Below are 19,165 nucleotides of genomic sequence, written 5' to 3'. Positions count from 1 at the left end.
TTTTTGACACCGATCCAATAATACGGCATGACCCTGATCATATGGATATTGAAGCTTGTTTGAAGTTGCGGTCAGGGGCAAGGCACTCCGTTGTTGCGGGCAGTTTTGAAATGAATGGAAGTACTGGATGCGTTTCATTCCTATGGTCACCTGAATCAGATGTATGTGCACTTCGGTTCAGGTTTCCGACGAACAGCTTAATGGCTGTGTCTATGACCTGAGCAGTGGTCGCACCGTATCCGAAAATACGAATTTTGCTATGGCTGATCCGATAAGACTGTCATTTATATCTACATCAAAGATCAGTGGCGGCGATCAGCACCAACGGCACTAGTAGCGGAGGAATTGTTCCTGGACTGCCTGATGAGCCTGAGGCTGCCTGACACTAGTACTAGCTGGATATGTGCGTTTCCATCTCCCATGTACTCCCGTCAGCAAAGGATGAGACTGTATAAGTGAGGCTGACATTACGCAAGGTTTGCGGTGAGGATGATGGTCGTTGCTGGCTCCAGTCGGCAGTGCACCGCCGTCGGGCACACTATCACCGAGACGTCGCAGAACCCTCGACACGACAGTGAGACAGAGGTGACCGAAGCCCAAATGACACGTTTCTTTTGTCGCATCTGCTTAGTGCTAGCCTGGTGTACACTAGCAGGAAGTACCTGATCGATTACTCCTCCTCTGGGGGATAGAATGACATGGGGAAGCCAAGCACCGAACCACTCTCGCCGCGAACTTCGGGTGAAGTCGATTAATTTACCCTGGTCGTCTTTGGCAGAAGAAATATCCACTGTGGCCAGCATGGTCATAATGGCAGACCACACAAGAGGCATCGGCAGTAGACCGACCCCGATTGAAGTCTGTCTGTCAGCGAATCCTATACATCAGGAAAACCCTCTGATACAAACATATACTAAGTATGTCAAGATTAATAAAATTTTCTCTAATTCATTGTAGTTTCACAAAATTAGACGTCTTAGCAGATTAGAGAACCTTTTTTACTGCCCCACCAGATCTTACTCCTGCGCACTAATTTATTGATGATTTTAAATAAATTCACAAACTTACAAGTCATCAAGGATCTTATTTTGACGGTCTGTTCAGGATTTCATTGATTTCATTCAAACGTTTTAACTTACTCCTGCGCACTAAGTTAGTGATGATTTTAAATAAATTCACAAACTTACAAGTTATCAAGGATCTTATTTTGACGGTCTGTTCAGGATTTCATTGGTTTCGTTCCAACATTTTACAAGAACAAATTAAGTTTTCATTAAAAGAGGGGTATATCAGCATAGCTTGTAGAATATGAGACAATAAAGGAGCGTTGAGAATGATATACGTGAATGCAATTATATAAAATGATGAGACCGCAACTTGGAAATCTACTCCTCGTCATCCATGCCAGCAATATCGAGGAAAGCCATCGCAGACTCGTGTGATCCAACTAAAGCGTTGTTGCCATGGGTGCAGAGTTTCCTTGTGAGGTGTGAGACTTGGACAGATGAGTTGGCGCAGCGCAGAAATGGACTCACTGGATAGCCTCGAAAATGTCAGCCATCATCTTGTGAAACTTGCGCGGCGCTGTCACCTTCATGTCTTCAAGAAATTTCACATGAAAAAAGTAGACCTCGCTGAATAGATTGCCAGTAAAATTGAATTTCGATGGAGATCCATTAGCCTTCCAGAAGAGTGCAGCATACACCTATACACTCATTGTTAGTACATGCACTCGGACCCAGAGTATGTCAATAAATATACCGAAGTACTCGTTAAGGCGACCATTGGAATTGTAACTTCGGGCCGCTGGGCCTTGTTTTGCGCAATCTCCTTGAAACGGTCTGAAAATTTCATGCCAACTGACTTTAGCCCATTGAAGTAGCGCCCCTTCATTAGATATGGTAAGATATCAGCGAAGTATGGCTTTTTTGGCTGTGGAATGGGGTCGTTCTTCTCCTGGAGAGTGTGCACAGTGTTGAGCAAATCAATTTGTGCAACCCAGAACATAGCCACCTACATTGAAATGCTGTTCATAATGGTAGACGTGGTTGACCAGCAAAGCCTTCGCAGTGTCGACACAATCAGGGCCAAGACGATAGTATGACGTCACTTGAGCACAAGCGTCGTCTTTTAATTCAGTGCGGAAAAGTGGCACTCGGGCTTCAATCTGTATGAGAGGTTCAACCAATTAGTAATATTGCGAAGAGTCCAACTCTTGAGCATACCAGCGTGGCGAGAGCTGTCACATACGAGTCATCAGACTTGAGGCGATCCTTGATGGGCAGGACACTGCAGGCGCGAGCTGCTGTTAAGAGTGCGTCCCGCGTAAACAGGCTCTTCTCGGTGAGCTCCGGATAGCCGTTGACAAATGTCAAGTGAACTTTTGCCTCCAAGATCGCTCTTTGGACCACACGACGGGTGTCAATATCTTGGTCCATCAGCTTCAACTTACCAGTGTCTGTCCATACAAGTGTGGGCCTTCTAGAGTGATCTGGGTTGTCCTCCTCGGAGTCGTCTAACACCATGATGGGCTCATGTTCCTCATCTGACACGACGACTTGAGTATCTGCCCAAACAGGTGTCTGGAGAGTCCAAAACATCATTCGAACACGAGATAACTGTGAGAGAACTTTCACTCACCTCATCTGCTCGTTTACGATCACGCGCAGACTTAGATTTTGTTTTCTGAGGGGTATTATTATTTCAACATGGAGGTAAGTATCCAAGCCAACTTACCTTGGTAGCCCTTGGTTGAGCCGACGGAAAGGGGAATGGTTGAGCCACCTGCATCAGCTCCTTCGAGGTAGTTGTACGAGGCCAGGTGGGTTGGGTCAAAGGGAGGTCAGTCTGTTCTGCCTTTGACCTCGAAACAAACACTGGTGTCTGAGGGAAATAAATTGAAGGTACAATCAGTTACTACTATGAACAATGTCACTTACTTTGGCTGATAAGGACTTGGGCTCCTCCAAGTTGTCTTCAATTTCCTCCTCCTCGCTGTCCTTCTCCGAGTCATTGTGACTAGGTCGAGAATCAGAGATCTCATCGACAGGTTCGTCGCTTGAAAATTCATTGTCGATTGGTTGGGAGGTGTGTGACCATAGTTCCTTTTCTTTTCCTGCAAAACCTGTGAGTTTGCTGAACCGACAACTAGACACTGTTATGCTAACTGACCTTTCTTTTGCGTGTGCTTGACAGTGCTCATGAGGCCTTCATCGATATCGACATCGATATCGGAATCTGCATATGGTTCGGTGACTGTACCCGGCCCCCAAAGATTAGTCATCATGGAATCAGTCCGGATCAGTGCTCACCTCGGTGCTTCTTAGTATTTGCTTTTCCTTTAGATGTTTCACCCACGACTATGTACCCATGTAAGTGTACTGAGACCCTGGACTCGGTTCAGATACTTACCTCGACACTTTTTAGCTGCAAGCCCTAGGATCTCATCTGGGGTATCGGGCCGACTACTAGTAACTTGTGCTACACCACCATCGTGGCGGCCATGCTTGGTTACAGACACGTGAGCTTTCCTTTGTGCAGTTGTTTTCTTCATCACAGTGGGCTTTTCTGGAGCTGGGCGCTGCCGCTGTGGTCTTGTAGTCATCCAGACTAGTACAATATCCAGTAAGTGCTCAAATCTCAACTGGTTCAACCACGTACTGACCTGCATTCTCCATAGCTCTTTTTTTTGCACCTCGTTCACCTGTTGCAACAACAGGTATTCACAGTTGTTTGTATCTGTTATAGTGGTAAGTACTTACTCCTGGCGGGCTGACTGGAACCTGTATTATTGCTGGGTGACATGCTAACTTGAAGGGTATGGTAAATGAGCGGGTGGGTTTTGAAGTTGTAAATAATGTAACGGGGGGATAGCTAATTGTATCCCACCACTGAGTACTGATATTTATGTATCTCGCAGGGACGGTGTCATCGCCACTGGGCAAAACCAACTCACATATGCACAGGTTCCAAAACGAGCATGGTTTTTGGGTGTCCCTTTTGGATTAGTCCAGGTCCATAGCCCAAGCGCTCTACTGTGCCGGGTGATGTAATATGGTTCGACACGTCTAGAAATGTTTTACAGCTGTAATTTATTGTAAAATAATCTAATAGAAAGTTTGCATGCAATTTATGTCCGAGTGTGAGTTTGTGACGGCCCTGTGCGAGCATCCATTTCACCTCAGTCGAACATCTGTTTGCCCGAAAACGAAACACAGAGAAACGAACAAACGCACAAATGCACAGACACAAACAAAACGCACAAAAGCGAACAAAACACACAGAAAAAAAGGTTGCGGAACGGGTCCATAGTATGATAGTACAATAGACGTGATCATGTACAAACTAAGCTAAAAAGTATTGCGATATCTACTGCACCCCAGCCATCATCATCATGTCGAGTTGAGCTAATACATTAGTTGATCGAACCTGCGAGTCCCCAATGCTTAACATATGAGATTTCCGATAGTCGAATGCAATTCTCTGGACACCATCCATGTTGCCAATGTAGCGCACAATGTCCTCGAATGTCTCACTCCCTTCGTGTTGCGTGAATGGCAGGATGACTGGTGGATGGGGAATCTGCTCCCGCAGTGCTAATTTCACAGCTGCACCCATAGCACCAAAGGCGTAGTTGAGTTGTTGATGTCGATGTAACGCCGAGGTGGAGAGGAATTGTGAGATACTGAGGTCGCTACACCATATAAATTGAACGGCAACATGAAAAATCAGGGGATTGTTGAGAACCCCGTCAAGTATGGTGACATGCCTGCTCTGAAAAAAGATCACAATTTGGTATTTAGAAAGAAAATTGAACGTACTGCATCGACCGTAAACCTATTCATGAAGGCCAACGGGTTACGAGTGTCGTTAATCAATGCGGTTATGACACAACCCCGAAATTGGACTGGTTGGAGATTGGACTCTAGCGGGGGGTAGAAAGTGTAGCCCAAGGCGAGACAACTCTGTACCATGTCCAATAGCTTCCGAAAACAGCAGTTCCAGGTGGCTGTCACCTGCTGACGTTCACTACTTGTCGTTCGGATTGTAACTACAATGAATCAGTATTCAACTCCGCAAATTATATGTAAACACGTACCATTCATACCTGGCATGGAAGACGACTCTGAAATCGCAAGAGAAACAAGCGCCACCCTCTCACCATCAGTACCGGCCATTGCAGATGCCGTCAAGAAGAATCGTAAGATTCTTCTTTTTGCAGAATTGAGGATCTGTTTTTTGACAAGGGAATTGACATTAATGAGGGCTGGTGTAGTTGGCTGCACAGCAGCAGGACCAGGAAAGATGGCAGGGGCCGCTGGTGCAACTCCACTAGCAGTAATTGCTGGCTGCATAGCAACAAACTTGAGTGACAAAGGGACCAGTGTGCTTGGCCGTGAAGCAACAGGGGCAGCAATCGTGGATGGGATAGCGAGGGCAGCCATCGTAGCTGTTGGCTCAGGTGGCCGAAGGACCCTGGGTTCAGGTATGAAATATGGCGTGAAGGAGGGTCGAGGGCGATGATTTCTCTCAGGATGCTGTGACGACCCTGCCAGCATCTGGGGAACTGGCGGGTTGTATAAAGAGTCGAGTTGGGCGGAGTAAGGGATTACAGGGTAGATATCATCACCGGCATCAAGTGGTTTGCTGGTGCTAGATGACGGCGCGGGGGGTGGAGCATCCATCTCGGAGGTGAGCAATTGTAGACTATTAGTTGTTGCATATGGATAGACACCATCACCAGCGTCAAGTGGTTCAAGTGTGCTAAACGATGGCGTGGGGGGTGGAGCATCCATCTCGGACGTTAGCAATTTTAGACTACTTGTAGTCGTTGCATATTGTGGGTCGGTCATACAGAGGAACCTTGAAAGTGGGTCCCCCTCATCATCTGCTTCAAGTTGATCTGTCAACAAGTGATTAGTGTATTACTGGCTTGGGTACTCACCGTTTAAATTCGGATTTCTATCTGCATAGTCTGACAACGAGAACCTGTCTTGAAGCTGGCCAGGGAAGTGTGGATATTCATTGTCATCCGGCGGCTGCATACTTTGCTGGAAGCAAATACTGGCAGTAGGAAACAAGGAGATGCGAGATCACGGCGAGAGAGCTGGCATAATGTGCCAGAAACATGTAGAATCCTGATACATAATGAAGACTCAATAGAATAGAGCCGAGCGAGTGGTCATATAATCACGATCCGATACCTAGCGGTCCTAATCATGAGAAGAGTGATATGCTGCTATCAGTAGTGTAAGACTGAGCACGACTATTTCACGTACAATCACAGATGGGGAATGGAGGCAAAAACTGAATTGACTCACGATGAGCATATCGGTTGGGCGATTAAACTGGGGCGTTCACGTTTGCAGCTGATTACAGATCGATTTGAAGCCTCGAGTCTATGGGCTTGGCGGGTAAGCGGCCTTACAGTTGCAATTGGGTAATACAAGTAGCCACAGATGCCGGAACATGCAAGAATCAATGACTTATATGGACTGTTTAAACGACTACATATATGGAGCGTTCAAACGACGACATATATGGCAAAAATCAACCGAGCCTTCCATACGCCAATTAATATGTATTGTATTAATGCCATCATAGATATCATGTTAATTCTTGTTTCAGGTGATAAGACGAGCAAGAGTGTAACAACACATGCATTTGACAGGTGTCTACAACATCGTAAGTGCATACAAAAATTCACAAATCGCCATGAAGCAATAGATACCTCCACATCAATAATGATCATGAGAAACAGATATTGAACATGAGACAAGAAGAGCGATTGGAGTGGTAAAAGGGAGCCTGCAACTTGCGATGAGTTGAATGGTAATACTTGAAAGGAGGATTTCCCATACCGCTGAAAGGGCGACTATCAGTCAGCTGACAACCTAGAGCCTGCGCCTTCACCTGAATCCTCAGAGTCATGGTCCGAATCATCTGGGGGCAGGTCTGCGTAAGACCCATCACTCAAGTCTGGATCTGAGTGTTCAGAGGGTTCCCTAGTGCCGATACAGGAGAGTCCACCATTAGGGTGAAGAGGAAATGCCGCAGCAGGTTTCAAAAATGCATGTTTAACACGTGAATTGAGGAGGGTTGCAACCTGGTCGGTTTTGGCACTAGCGACGCGGAGGATCTCGCATTCGTCTTCAAAGACAGCTTGAAGATATTTTCTATCATCCTCAAGTTCCGCCTGCCCACGCTGTGAAAAAATCCTCCTAAAGCCATGCAATTCCCCATCCACCATCTTGAACCATTGTTCGTTTTCACCATAGATGGCAATGAGGAATTCTTCATACTGTGCAGCCTCGTCAATTTCCCACGTCGCCAACACCATGTGTTGGCGCGCAACCTCGCGACTTGCGAGCTTGGCCTTGTATCCTTTGTACAAGGTTGCAGTCATCATTTGAGAAAGGCCGCTCTCCAACTGTTCTTGAAACTTTCAGACCACATCAATGAGTTATCAATGTCTAGAAGTAAATATGGCATACCTTCTGTGTTGCTTCCAACGAGAATTCTGGTTGGAATTTGGACTTCATCATCCGAGCTGCATAACGAAGCTCCAATGGAGCTGGATTGGGGGGGTATGGAAAATGTTTCCTTGATGTCCGAGACTTTGATGTTTTGTCATGTGTAACAAATGTGCTCTCTTTCGCTTCAGAAGGCGTAGGTTTCCCATCCTCTGAAAGGCTTAGATATGAGGCATGTAAATCTGTATTCATTGTAATTGAAGAGCCTGATCGTTGGCTTGAATTACAGAGAGTCGGACTAGGGCAGTCAGGAGAAGACAGAACAGTGGGACTGCTCATTCGAGCAGGAGATAAAGGCGGACTATTTGATTTAACAGGAGACGAGGCTGGTGAGCTGTCCATCTTATTGTGCGAATCTTACCCTGGAACTTTGGCAATGTATTATTGATATCCGGTATCGGAGCCTGAAAAATGACATAGAGGAGATAGCATCTAGTATTAGTGAACATTCCCTCGTACCATTATGGTCCAATGCACAGGATGTTATACGACTTTTTCGGCCACTGGTTTAAGTCAACACTTAGCTAAAACCAAGAATTGATGCTGCATGGCTGTGCTCGCTGCATCACGCTCAAATGTCCACTCTCCAATACCAACTCCTTCAGATGATCTTGCGGACTCAGAAATCGAAGCTGATGATCAAGCACCTGCGAATGGAGGAGACTTTTTTGGTATTTACGAGGAAGATGAAATCCAATGGCCCGGTGACATGGAATGGTATGCTAACAGCAGTGAGAGTAGTGACAGCTCAGACTCCGAGGATGATGTAGTACCTGGCCTCGATGATGCCGAATGGGAACCCCTCGTAACTGGAAGGGATTTAGAGGACCAACTCGGAACTGCCGAAGAAGACAGCACAGAGATGAATAGCCACAATCGTGATTTGCGTCAGCAGATTGAGCAACGCGTGCTTCAGGAAGATGCAATCACTATTGTGTGATACCCTGATGCTCGAGCAGGGCACCCCATTCCGCAAGCTGACATATGTAATGCAAACGCTGCATACACTACTGTTATCAATTACACTGCAAATCCATATGCCCCCTTCGCCTCTCGAGTGGATTGGGAAATTGCACGATGGGCTAAATTACGTGGCCCAACTTCAACCGCATTTTCGGACTTGCTTGGTATCAGTGAAGTCAGTGAATGGTATTAATATCACCTTCGAGCTGTGGGTAATGTGTCTATCTTTGTTGACAGGTCCATGAAAAGCTTGGTCTTTCTTACAAGAACTCAAGGGAATTAAATAAGATCATCGACAAGCAGCTTCCTGGTCGCCCAAAGTTCAGGTGTGAACAAATTGTCGTCGCAGGCGAGGCTTTCGACGTTTTTTATAGGGACATTATCAAATGTGTTAAGGCTCTGTATGATGACCCAGATTTTGCCGATTTTCTAATCTTTGCACCGGAACGCCACTATGCAGATGAGGAACAAACTGTCCGATTATTCCATGATATGCATACTGGTAAATGGTGGTGGGATACTCAGGTAAGTTCGCATTTTGGGGACTTCTGCTCATCGAAAATAACTGACATTAAATAGAAAAAGCTTGATCAGCGCAAACCGGGTGCTACCATCATTCCAATTATTATTTCGAGTGACAAGACTCAAGTAACAATGTTCCGAAATAAAACGGCTTACCCAGTCTACCTTACTATTGGCAACATTCCAAAGGAAATCTGCCGAAAGCCATCTCGCCGTGCCCATATTCTTCTCGCTTATCTTCCTACTACCCGTCTCGAGCACATCACCAACCAGGCTTCACGACGCCGAACCATTGCAAATCTGTATCATGCCTGCATGGGCCGTGTCTTAGCACCACTGGAGGAAGCTGGCTTAGATGGTATTGTCATGAAGAGTGGCAATGGTATCCTGCGTCGCAGTCATGCCTTATTTGCTTGCTTCATTGGTGACTATCCTGAGCAAGTCTTGGTTACAGGAGTCAAAACCACGGAATGTCCCAAATGTGACATACCACCAGCCGAACTCGGAAGCAATGCCGCACCTTTCGAGATGCGCAACCTTGACGCTGTCCTCAATGCATTGGCTGCGATTGATAACGGAGATCTCGCATTTGTACATGCATGCCGCGAAGCCGGAATCAAGCCCATTATACATCCGTTCTGGGAGCCCCTACCCTATACCAACATCTTCCAAGCCGTTACACCAGATGTGCTTCACCAATTATACCAGGGTCTTATGATGGAAGATGTCGAAGGCTCCCCCCAAATCACCATATCCGTCTATTTATGAAAGGTATCACTAGCCTCTCACAAATCAGTGGTACAGAGCATAGTCAGATATGCCGTTTTCTACTTGGGATCATCATCGACATCCGACTCCCCAACCGTCTTGCCCCAAGCCGTCTCATACGTGCCGTCAGAGGTCTACTTGACTTCCTGTACTTGGCGCAGTATCCTTGCCACAGCTCCGAAACATTGACTCTCCTCACAGAAGCTCTCGATCTTTTTCATAACAACAAGCAGATCTTTGTCGGCCTTGGAATACGAAACAATTTTAATCTTCCAAAGCTCCATGCAGGCCGCCACTATATGTCGATGATCCAGACTTTTGGCACAACTGACAATTATAATACAGAATATACTGAGCGCCTCCACATCGACTTGGCCAAAGATGCATATCGTGCAACAAACCACAAAGATGAGTTTGTTCAAATGACTCAGTGGCTTGAACGCAAAGAGAAGATCACTCGACATGAGAGACATGTCATGTGGCGCCTCCACGGCAATCCCATTCGACACCAACCTCGTCCAGCAAACCTGTCTTTCGACCGGGTTCAAACATTAACGAAGCATCCTAGCATGAAAGCTGTGCCAATTCAGAAGTTAATCACGGAGTATGGGGCCACGTACTTCCGTGAGGTGCTTGCAAGATATGTTGCACAGCTGCATCATCCACACGAAGCCACCACTCGTCGCCGCCTCGAAGACCTTGCTGCTGCTATCCACCTTCCATTCCGCACACTTCCTGTATATCATATAATCAAATGGCGATCTGATGGTGCACAGGGACATGGTGACCCATGTGTCACAGTGGACAGCGCGCATGTCAAACCTCGCTGTGTGACCACCAGTCAAAAAGGCGCTGATGTCCCAGCACGATTTGATACTGTGCTTATTAATGATGGGACTGGCCGTTCTGCAGGTATTGAAGGTCAGTTTTTGATTCCCGAGGATGCTAGGCAGTCAAACGATGAATTTTCAACAGGCTACCGTGTGGGTCAGATTCGCGTAATATTCTCAATCCCGCAGAATGCTGTTACAATGATGTTCCCTACCACAATCCAGCCTCCCAAACATCTCGCCTATGTAGAGTGGTTCACTTGGTTTCCTCCTACAGCTGATTCGAACCATGGAATGTTCAAAATCAGCCGCTTCGTGCAATCGGCTGAGAGAGTTGCAAGCATCATACCCATCACAAACATCCACCGAAGTGTCCATCTCATTCCAAAGTTCGGACCTGTTGCACCTCGTCAATGGACCAGTAGCGAAGTCCTCGAGCAATGTGACACTTTTTATGTTAATTCTTACATTGATAGGCATACATTTGTGACAGTTAGATAGCACATTGTAACTTCATTAAAGAATGTTGAAGTTTAGCAAGAAATCATCAACCTTATCTATAGCTTGTAATATTATTGTCTTTTTATTCAAGTTTGCATAATTTTGCATATCTTTGTCTAGCTTTGTGTGGGAGGGTTTTCCTGATGTAACTCTTCACGTGTGTAATCCGATGTGATTGTATCATGAGACTTTCCAAGGAGTGTAAGTCAAAATGACGCTATTAGCTGTATTGATCTTTTATCCAAACAACGATCTTTTGTGCTTGGTAGTCTCCGACTAGCTTACTATGGCGCTGGATTCATTCAACTATTCCCCACACATAAAATACACATACAGACACACGACACATATACACAGCCACGCATTCACATGCGCACAACATTTGAAGACAACACGCACGCAACACATTTGCATACATATTCGCCGAAGTCCCCAGTACGTAGCCTAGACCCAAACTAATGCTAATTTTCAACAAGTCAATTTTGAACTTCAGAACCCACTGTGTGGTTTTGAAGCGGTTCGAAGGCAAGGCTTTCGTCTTCTCCTACCACCCTCCTGCCTCTAATGCCATTCTACAGCTTCGATCCAGAAACCTATGTGATTTTGAAGCCGCTCGAAGGCCTTGTCGTCATCTCCTACAACCCTCCTGTCTCCGCCGCCATCCTACATCCCCCGTCCAGCTTCGATCCAGAAACTGTGTGATTTTGAAGCCGTTCGAAGGCCATTTGTCTTCTCCTACCACCCTCCTGCCTCTGCCGCCTGAACTTTCAGAGCCGTTTGAAGGCCTAATACGCGCAACTTCATGTATTACTAGTTACCTTACATGTCAATGTAAAAATGTTCCCTGATCACACTTAAATTCACTTGCGCGTCTTACACTACAACATCCACTTGAACCGTGTTTGAGGAAGTGGTACCAGCAGGATAAGCAATGTCAGAGGTTTGTTTTATTTGCTTAGCGACTTTTTTCAGGTGAGTAATATGAAGGAGGATTAGATAGAGGAACGAGGAGAATTAAACTGTGGATTAGAGCTAAGTGAAGGGACCGGAGAAAATTTGGGTGGCCAGCACCTGTCTGATTGAGATGGCGGATTGTCTCTCTGCCATCGATACCATAATAACGCTGCAGAGTTGCAGGATGGATCCCCTCGAACTCATCTTCATAGATGCCTAACAATGCCTGTCCTAGAAGACACATATCCTTCATAGTCATCAGATAGCGATTACACCACTGCACCAGTACTTGCTGAGTAAATACTGACCTGAGGGCTTCGATTATTGGTTTCAGAACCACGAATCGGATGGGAATTCCATTCTCGTTGAAATTGTTGGCAATCGTCATTGAGTGCACTTGAGAAGAGCACACTAAGCAGCCAGAGGTGCCCCGGCTTGTCAATGTCAAGCTTATGAAGTCGTTCGAGCCTGGTAAAAAATCCACGCCATCAGCATGCAAACTGTGTGCCCACTTCGACCCACAGCCGTTCAATGCGTGAATTTCGTGTTGATCTAATATCAGGTGTTGTTAGTCGCGGAATGTTTCAAGAGGCTACACCTTACAATCCCCATAAAAATGAGCCGCGATTATGGCCATTTGTTGCAACTAAATGTGTAGCAACCTGAAGGTTCTCCCCTCCACGATCTCCACGAACACGAGATGGCATGCCATATTCATCACTTGCGTGCATGAACAGTTCCAATACAGTCGATGCACGATTGTTTGTGCTGGCCCGTAGCCCCGTTATCTGTTGAAATATTAGTGAGTATTATGCTTTCCTTATCATTAATAATGGATTCACAGTGCGACAATACCCATCAATAAATCCATGGACAACAAAACCCCACCGAATGAGCTTGTGATGACCATCTACATGCCAAAGCGCGTTTGGTCGAGCAACTCGGTATTTTTGTCGTCTGGTAACACGTCATTCTCTCAGCCTTTTTCCTAATCTATCAACTCGGTGCAAGGACTGCCAAACACGGTGCTGCTGGACTCGAACTCCTTGGTGCCGAAGGAAGCCAACAAGGTAACGGAATCCTGATTCTGGTTTGCGTTCCTTGAAAACCCTCACGAGTTGATCGAGATCAGCATCACTAATTGTTGTGAAGCATTGTTCAAGACCATGTCGACGAACAAATTTCCACAAAGTCGTGCGAGACACTCGGAGGAGTCGGGCAAGCTCTGTGAGTGTGATATTGCGCTGGTTAGATAGGGCCTCACAGACAAATTCAAGATTGATATCTTTTCTCGGATGCCCTCGACGTCCATGACCATGGTCCTCAGTCACAAGCTGTGGGATGATAATGTTTGACTGTTCAACATTTTCCCTACATAGATCAAAGTGACAGTATTGTCAGGTCAGAAGATCCAAATGAGTACCACGAGTATCACTCACACATGGGTGTTTTGGCTGATATCCTCGAGCAGTGCAGCTGCTTCACCCACAAGACTTGCACATGCTAGTAGCCAGTCATGAAGAAGCTGGTGATCAGCATCACTTGAATCACTTTCGATGGCCTTGAGCAAGGGTAGGGCCTCCGAAGACAGTGTATCGTAATGATATGTGACTCTGGTTGGTTCTGCATCATTTGACCGAAGCATTCTGATTGCACCATTGTAGATATTACAAATGATACCATCTGCAGCATGGATATTTTGTGGCCATGGATGTTCGCATTCTGGTAAAGCTGGAAGGTCCATACTAGTCCGCCAGCAGTTGCATTCTAGAGGTGACGAAGCGAAAAAGAACCAGTGAACCCTTGTGTGGTAAGCGTGACTTGTCTACCGCACCTCCCACTAGCCTATACTACATTTACGTCCTTCAAGTTTGTGCTCTGAACTAAAGCCTCATAGTGTTTCTGTCTCGTGTATAATCAGCCAAGACATGTTCGAGGCTCAAACAGCCACATTACTAGCTCCAAGCCTCCTGAAGTTTCGACATCGTCGTTTTTATATATATGACGGTACTCACATTTTCCTGGTGCGGATATATGCACTCAGTGATTCCCCATGACAATACTAATAACTAAATGCAGGTCGAAAACACATTATTCAAAGTCCATGCGACTCAGTTATCACGCACGTCAATCACATTCGAGGAGATGTTTGCTGTTGGGGGGCAATCACGACCAATAGAGGGCACGGACGGCTTGAGCGACGATCACCCAATTATAATTCCTGAACTCAGCACGAACATGTTCGAGCTCTACCTTTCAGTTGCATACGGCAGGTAAGATAAATTTTCATTTTAGTGCACTGTCTTCTAATGCAGAATTGCACAGTTGGAAACCGGAAGGTCCTACCCATAATGATATTATTGACCTCCTACGGTTCAGCAACAAGTTCATGAGTCAAAAAGCTCGCGATATTGCCATTCATCACCTTCATGAACAACGATTTCGACACAAACCATATGACCTTCTCGCACTCTGTCTCGAATTCTCAATTACGAAGTTCTTTGTTCCTGCGTTTCAACGTCTCGTTGAATTTCGCATCCGAGACATTCCAGGACCAATGCAAAAGAAGCTCGGGTTTGAAGTGTGGAATGCCTTTGTAGATCTAAAAGAGCTTCTTGATGAACACCGTCGCATCGTTGCCTGCGAGGAGCCACCCCTTATCGAGCACGCTGCATGCTGCACTGACAACACTGCATGTTCCATCGACTGGCGGCAACTCTGGTGGAACTCAATGGCCCGTTTTCTTCTTGATGGTCGCAACCCGCAAGTCTTCCGTGAGGCCGTCAATTGTTTCCAGGAGCTTGGTTCTGAAATCGGGAGGGTGAACCCGGAGTGTTGGAAAGCGCTACTTCAAACAGTGAAGAAAGGAACAGCATTTCATCTTGCTTATGATCTCGTTGAGGAGACGGCTCAGCAGCTGTCGGCAGCTCTGATCACGGAGCCTGACCAAATGCTGACACGCGCAGAATTAGATGCTTTCTCATCAAATTAGTAGTCTCGTCGTGGATAAACTTATAGACGATTACATAGGCTGTATAGCCCTGTACTACCTAAGTACTATGTGCATCCGAGTCATGCATGTGAATGCGTGGCTGTGTATATGTGTCGTGTGTCTGTATGTGTATTTTATGTGTGGGGAATAGTTGAACGAATCCAGCGCCATAGCTTACAACTTAGGTTGAAGGTTGGATTCATGCGAAAAAGCCAGACGCAGCACAATTGGTCCGGGTCACCCGCTGCGGTGCTTTGTTTTGTGTACAGATGGCCTTACACACCGGACCACTGTATTCGCAGCAGCTACGAGGCGGTGTATGCTTCGTATCGTGACCTCCATCGCAAACGTTTTCAAGTGATATTACGAAGCTCGTACACTGGTTCGTACCCTGTACAACTGTCCAATTACTGTCCTTCCCTGTCTCGAGGGATCCTCGAGGCTGCTGAGTTAGAAGTAGTAGGCATTTTAGTCAGCCGGAACACCCCAGAACTCCCAAAACTCTGGGCAGTGGGCACTCTCATAGAGCCCTTTCATCGTCAATCCAGCGTCAGAATGAGCAGGATATGCGACCGCCCATATAGAATAGTGCCTGACAGCTGTCCACACATGGGCGTGAATTGGTTAACGAAAAATAGCGGAGATATGGCTCTTGATCATGCGGATGGGGAGAAGTGGAGCACTGAATAAGGATACCCGTTATAAGTGTTCGAGCTCATCTTGGAACAAGACGAGAAGAAGCGGAAGAAGTTGGCATGAAGATATATATAGGTCAGTGAAGATTTGATACTCGGTCATTGATATCGCAATGCAAGCGACGTTCCCAGAGTCAGAAAAGTAAGAGCTGTCCAAGGAAAATACCTTACTGGTGTTTGAGGGGCGGACAAAGACCATTGCAGAACATTGTGCGGACTTCTGCTGAGGACGAGTGAGTGCGAGGAAAAACACTGTAGCACCGTAGAAATGAGAAAGCGGTCTCTGGCTTGCCTAGATAAAGACTATTTCTTCATTTCAAAGCATAGCATCACGATTCACGATAGAGATCGCCTTGTGGAAGGCGGTGATGGCGGTAACTTTGATTTGTATTTGTCGTTGTTTGGTTCGCGTTGAACTGAAGGTCAGGCCTCGGTTCAGGCTGCAGGCAGTGAAATTATTTATCGAGGCCTACTTATAAGCCCCCTCACCCACCCCCACACTACTCATTCTGGCGCCAACGAAGTAGTTGACCCAATTGCATCCGTCCTGCACGACCTCATATGCTCGATCCCTCCTCCAATGCCACACGCATATACACTCGCCCACCTCTGCCCCACATCAATTTCCCCACAACCTCCCGATGCGCATTCACCACACCGCCACCACAACTCCATTATGTGCCCTAGGTCACCCCTCATGACAGCTCAAACCTGGACACATCTTACCGCACCCCAACGATAACGATAACGCCCTGGAGGCTGCTGCGGAGAGGGAGTGGTAGAGTCGGAGGGGACGGTAGATATGGGTCTTTCTGATGGGTGGTGCTATAAGGGTACGTACATAGGTGAGTGTTTCCTTGTGCTTGCAATTGAAAGGCTAAAACGGTTGTCGAAAACGTGTGCTTCTGCGCAGATTTGACCAATTCCTTCAGTGACCCACTACGTCGCGTCTACACCCAAATCACTCTCGTTCGGCGCAGGCCATAACTTAGGTGCGTTCATATATGTATTCATGCGAGGATTCGGCGTTGGCCGTCGTAACCTCATTTTAACTCACAATTTTCAGTCTCATTCTGCCCCACAACCGCCTTGTTTTCGGTCGTCTGCCGCTCCCACTCTGTCACACAACCTACAACCTGGTGGCCTCTTCGTCCGGGTCATGTGTCGCGGCCCATTATCGATGTTCCTCTTGCACAGGATAAAGAGCTACGTTAAGTTGCTATTTCTCCTCCAGAACCACCATCTACAAGAGCACAAATTAATGCTAAAGACGCAAGTAGCTGCTTGTACTGTGCGAGTTACCTGTAGATCATTGATCAGCTTCAAGGGTGTTCCCCGGTAGTTCAAATTCAATCGTATTCCATGTCGTGTCTGGTATGGTCACTACACCCGATGGATCACTTCTCGCTGTTCTATCAATGACATGCGTTAAAAAATTATACACGTCAATTTGGGATGGAACGTTGATGCCTGATCCGCTCGATTCATCACATCGCAAACCGCATGGGCGGATGGACAGTTGATTCGAATCTGCCAGAGAAGGAGTGTAGCTGCTGGTTCGTTTTCCCAAGAAACGTTTAGTCTCGAGCTCTTACCACAAAATGGCGGGGGGCAGGGCCTACATTTGATATATCTGATTAGCATACCGAGCTAGCTATCCAATTGGTTGTACCGCAAACACATGATTGTATAAAGGCAGTTCAAGAATCAAGGAGATCTGGATAGCGCATGATATTCATTCCTGATTACTCCCTCAGCTGCCTTTGTGGATGGACGGTCCAGCGGATCAGTAGACCAACATTTCTCAATAAACTCCCAGTATTTGTCGGGCAGCGGGGGATAGTGCGATCGGGAAGGCATCTCTAACTTTTGCATAGCCCATATGATGGCGGCATCATTCCGGAGGTAATAATAGGAAGTACTATTGGTGAGGACCTAAAAGCGGAGGTAATGATCCCATTGAGAAGTTGAAATTGACCCAGACGTACCTGCAACATGATACCGCCTAATAAATATATGTCGCTCTGCTCGCTCGGCCGTGGTAGAGACCCATCCTCCCGCTCTGATGCGAGCAGCTCGGGAGCCATCCATCGTACATTGCCGTTGAGCGTGGATGTCCAGGAAGCCTGAGAGATGCTCATGACCTCCGAATACATCAAGGAGAGACCGAAGTCGGCGACACACGCAGTACCATCACGATGGATGAGTACATTAGGCTGGAGATTACACCTCAATCAAGCTGAAACTAACGAGAATGTTCGACCTCACAGCAGTGAAGTCTCCATGGATGACACTGTTGGCGTGAACTACGGGGAATAGTTTTGAGTCCTGGTCCAGCATTAAACTAACTAGCACGTACGATATTGGAGACCAGCTATGATATCCCTGAGCTGAGATTGCCATGAGTCTGTAGCCTTTACGAAATACAAGCGAGGACTTACGATCTGGAATCGTCGAAGGACAGTAAGATCCGCCCCCACACGCTCTAGATAGACCACCAGGTTTCCATTCTCCGCCCAAGGACTGACCAGCGCTATAATTGGGCCGAAGCCGTAAGTATAACCATAAACGGGGAGAACATTTTTGTGGTACAGATTCGCGCATATTCTGAGTTCACGCATTATCCTCTGCGAAGTGGCGACCTCTGATGTAAGTGACATTAGATGGAATTTTTCGGCAAGACTCTTACCTTGATCTTCTTCGCCTTCGCTGGACCAAGTTGATCAGCAGTGTTGACACGCAATGCTTTCACTGCAACCTGCGCAATTGTCAATTTTGTACTGATGGATAAACAGAATACTGCCAACGAACTTTGATCAGTCTCCTATCTATGGAATAGGTGCATTTCCAGATGTCTCCGAACCCGCCATGAGCAACAGGATATTCGTCGTCCTTGGTGATGTATGCCGTGAGATTTGGGAGCGTTGCGTTAGGCTGCGATGATAACGATGTATGAGTGGTGTAATGAGTAAATGAATGAGGCACGTACATTCAGAAGATCCTTGAGGGTTGACATTTTGCGTGTACTGGTCTGTAAGGGAATATTAGCACACGAGCAGATGTCTTCGGGCAATGCGTACACAGGCCTGAGCAAGCAGATTGGGTGGAGTATCGCATATGTAAATGTTGTTCTTGTAGTGTACCGTGTAAGCTAGTTTGCGCGAGTCGGGTGAGAGGGCAAGGGCGCCAGCATTTTGAACGTCGAAGGAAGCGAGGAGCTCGCGGGACTCGAAGGCCCAGAGCTTGATGGTGTCGTCGTAGGAAGCACTGGCGAGGAGATTGTTTTCGGATGAAAGTGCTAGACCGGTGACAACGCGGGTGTGCCCTTTAAAGGGAGTTCCGACAGTCCGCAACATCGAGGCGTTAAACTCGTAAATTGACTTGGCACCATGATCTTTGGTGAAGTCA

General features: G+C 46.7%; 6 protein-coding genes across 6 annotated transcripts; 2 read left to right on the top strand and 4 right to left on the bottom strand.

Annotated features, from left to right (window-relative positions):
- Positions 1–467: 467 nt before the first annotated feature.
- DEU56DRAFT_933364 (uncharacterized protein) lies at positions 468–3,804 on the bottom strand (the record flags this gene model as incomplete). Its single annotated transcript, XM_041358751.1, has 17 exons — positions 468–877; positions 994–1,022; positions 1,069–1,096; positions 1,140–1,141; positions 1,536–1,705; positions 1,762–1,956; positions 2,018–2,167; positions 2,226–2,428; positions 2,453–2,582; positions 2,641–2,685; positions 2,737–2,883; positions 2,940–3,115; positions 3,172–3,255; positions 3,312–3,359; positions 3,412–3,609; positions 3,665–3,703; positions 3,762–3,804. 17 exons carry the CDS (start codon positions 3,802–3,804, stop codon positions 468–470), a joined length of 2,097 nt encoding a protein of 698 aa, XP_041211146.1.
- A 564-nt stretch (positions 3,805–4,368) lies between these two features.
- DEU56DRAFT_753880 (uncharacterized protein) lies at positions 4,369–6,329 on the bottom strand (the record flags this gene model as incomplete). Its single annotated transcript, XM_041349745.1, has 6 exons — positions 4,369–4,773; positions 4,821–5,050; positions 5,099–5,902; positions 5,945–6,063; positions 6,204–6,235; positions 6,279–6,329. The coding sequence occupies 6 exons, from the start codon at positions 6,327–6,329 to the stop codon at positions 4,369–4,371; spliced, it is 1,641 nt and encodes a 546-aa protein (XP_041211145.1).
- Positions 6,330–6,877: 548 nt separating this feature from the next.
- On the bottom strand, positions 6,878–7,724 carry DEU56DRAFT_910086 (uncharacterized protein; the record flags this gene model as incomplete). The annotated part of the gene is made up of 2 exons (XM_041357149.1): positions 6,878–7,441; positions 7,494–7,724. 2 exons carry the CDS (start codon positions 7,722–7,724, stop codon positions 6,878–6,880), a joined length of 795 nt encoding a protein of 264 aa, XP_041211144.1.
- Positions 7,725–8,079: 355 nt separating this feature from the next.
- DEU56DRAFT_971548 (uncharacterized protein) lies at positions 8,080–11,183 on the top strand (the record flags this gene model as incomplete). Its single annotated transcript, XM_041359459.1, has 6 exons — positions 8,080–8,419; positions 8,492–8,670; positions 8,733–9,020; positions 9,075–9,726; positions 9,789–10,706; positions 10,761–11,183. 6 exons carry the CDS (start codon positions 8,080–8,082, stop codon positions 11,114–11,116), a joined length of 2,733 nt encoding a protein of 910 aa, XP_041211143.1. The 3' UTR covers positions 11,117–11,183.
- Positions 11,184–14,215: 3,032 nt separating this feature from the next.
- DEU56DRAFT_731864 (uncharacterized protein) lies at positions 14,216–15,062 on the top strand (the record flags this gene model as incomplete). The annotated part of the gene is made up of 2 exons (XM_041348239.1): positions 14,216–14,343; positions 14,396–15,062. The coding sequence occupies 2 exons, from the start codon at positions 14,216–14,218 to the stop codon at positions 15,060–15,062; spliced, it is 795 nt and encodes a 264-aa protein (XP_041211142.1).
- Positions 15,063–17,302: 2,240 nt separating this feature from the next.
- On the bottom strand, positions 17,303–18,680 carry DEU56DRAFT_788070 (kinase-like domain-containing protein). Its single transcript, XM_041352448.1, has 6 exons — positions 18,447–18,680; positions 18,199–18,384; positions 18,117–18,147; positions 18,026–18,063; positions 17,746–17,973; positions 17,303–17,692 (listed from the first exon to the last, which is right to left on the bottom strand). The coding sequence occupies exons 2-6, from the start codon at positions 18,376–18,378 to the stop codon at positions 17,465–17,467; spliced, it is 705 nt and encodes a 234-aa protein (XP_041211141.1). The 5' UTR covers positions 18,379–18,384; positions 18,447–18,680; the 3' UTR covers positions 17,303–17,464.
- Between the last annotated feature and the right edge of the window lie 485 nt (positions 18,681–19,165).

The sequence above is a fragment of the Suillus clintonianus genome (assembly GCF_016758775.1).
Source record: "Suillus clintonianus strain FC179 chromosome Unknown DEU56scaffold_17, whole genome shotgun sequence".
NCBI lineage: Eukaryota > Fungi > Basidiomycota > Agaricomycetes > Boletales > Suillaceae > Suillus > Suillus clintonianus.
This window is presented reverse-complemented; position numbering and strand designations above follow the sequence as displayed.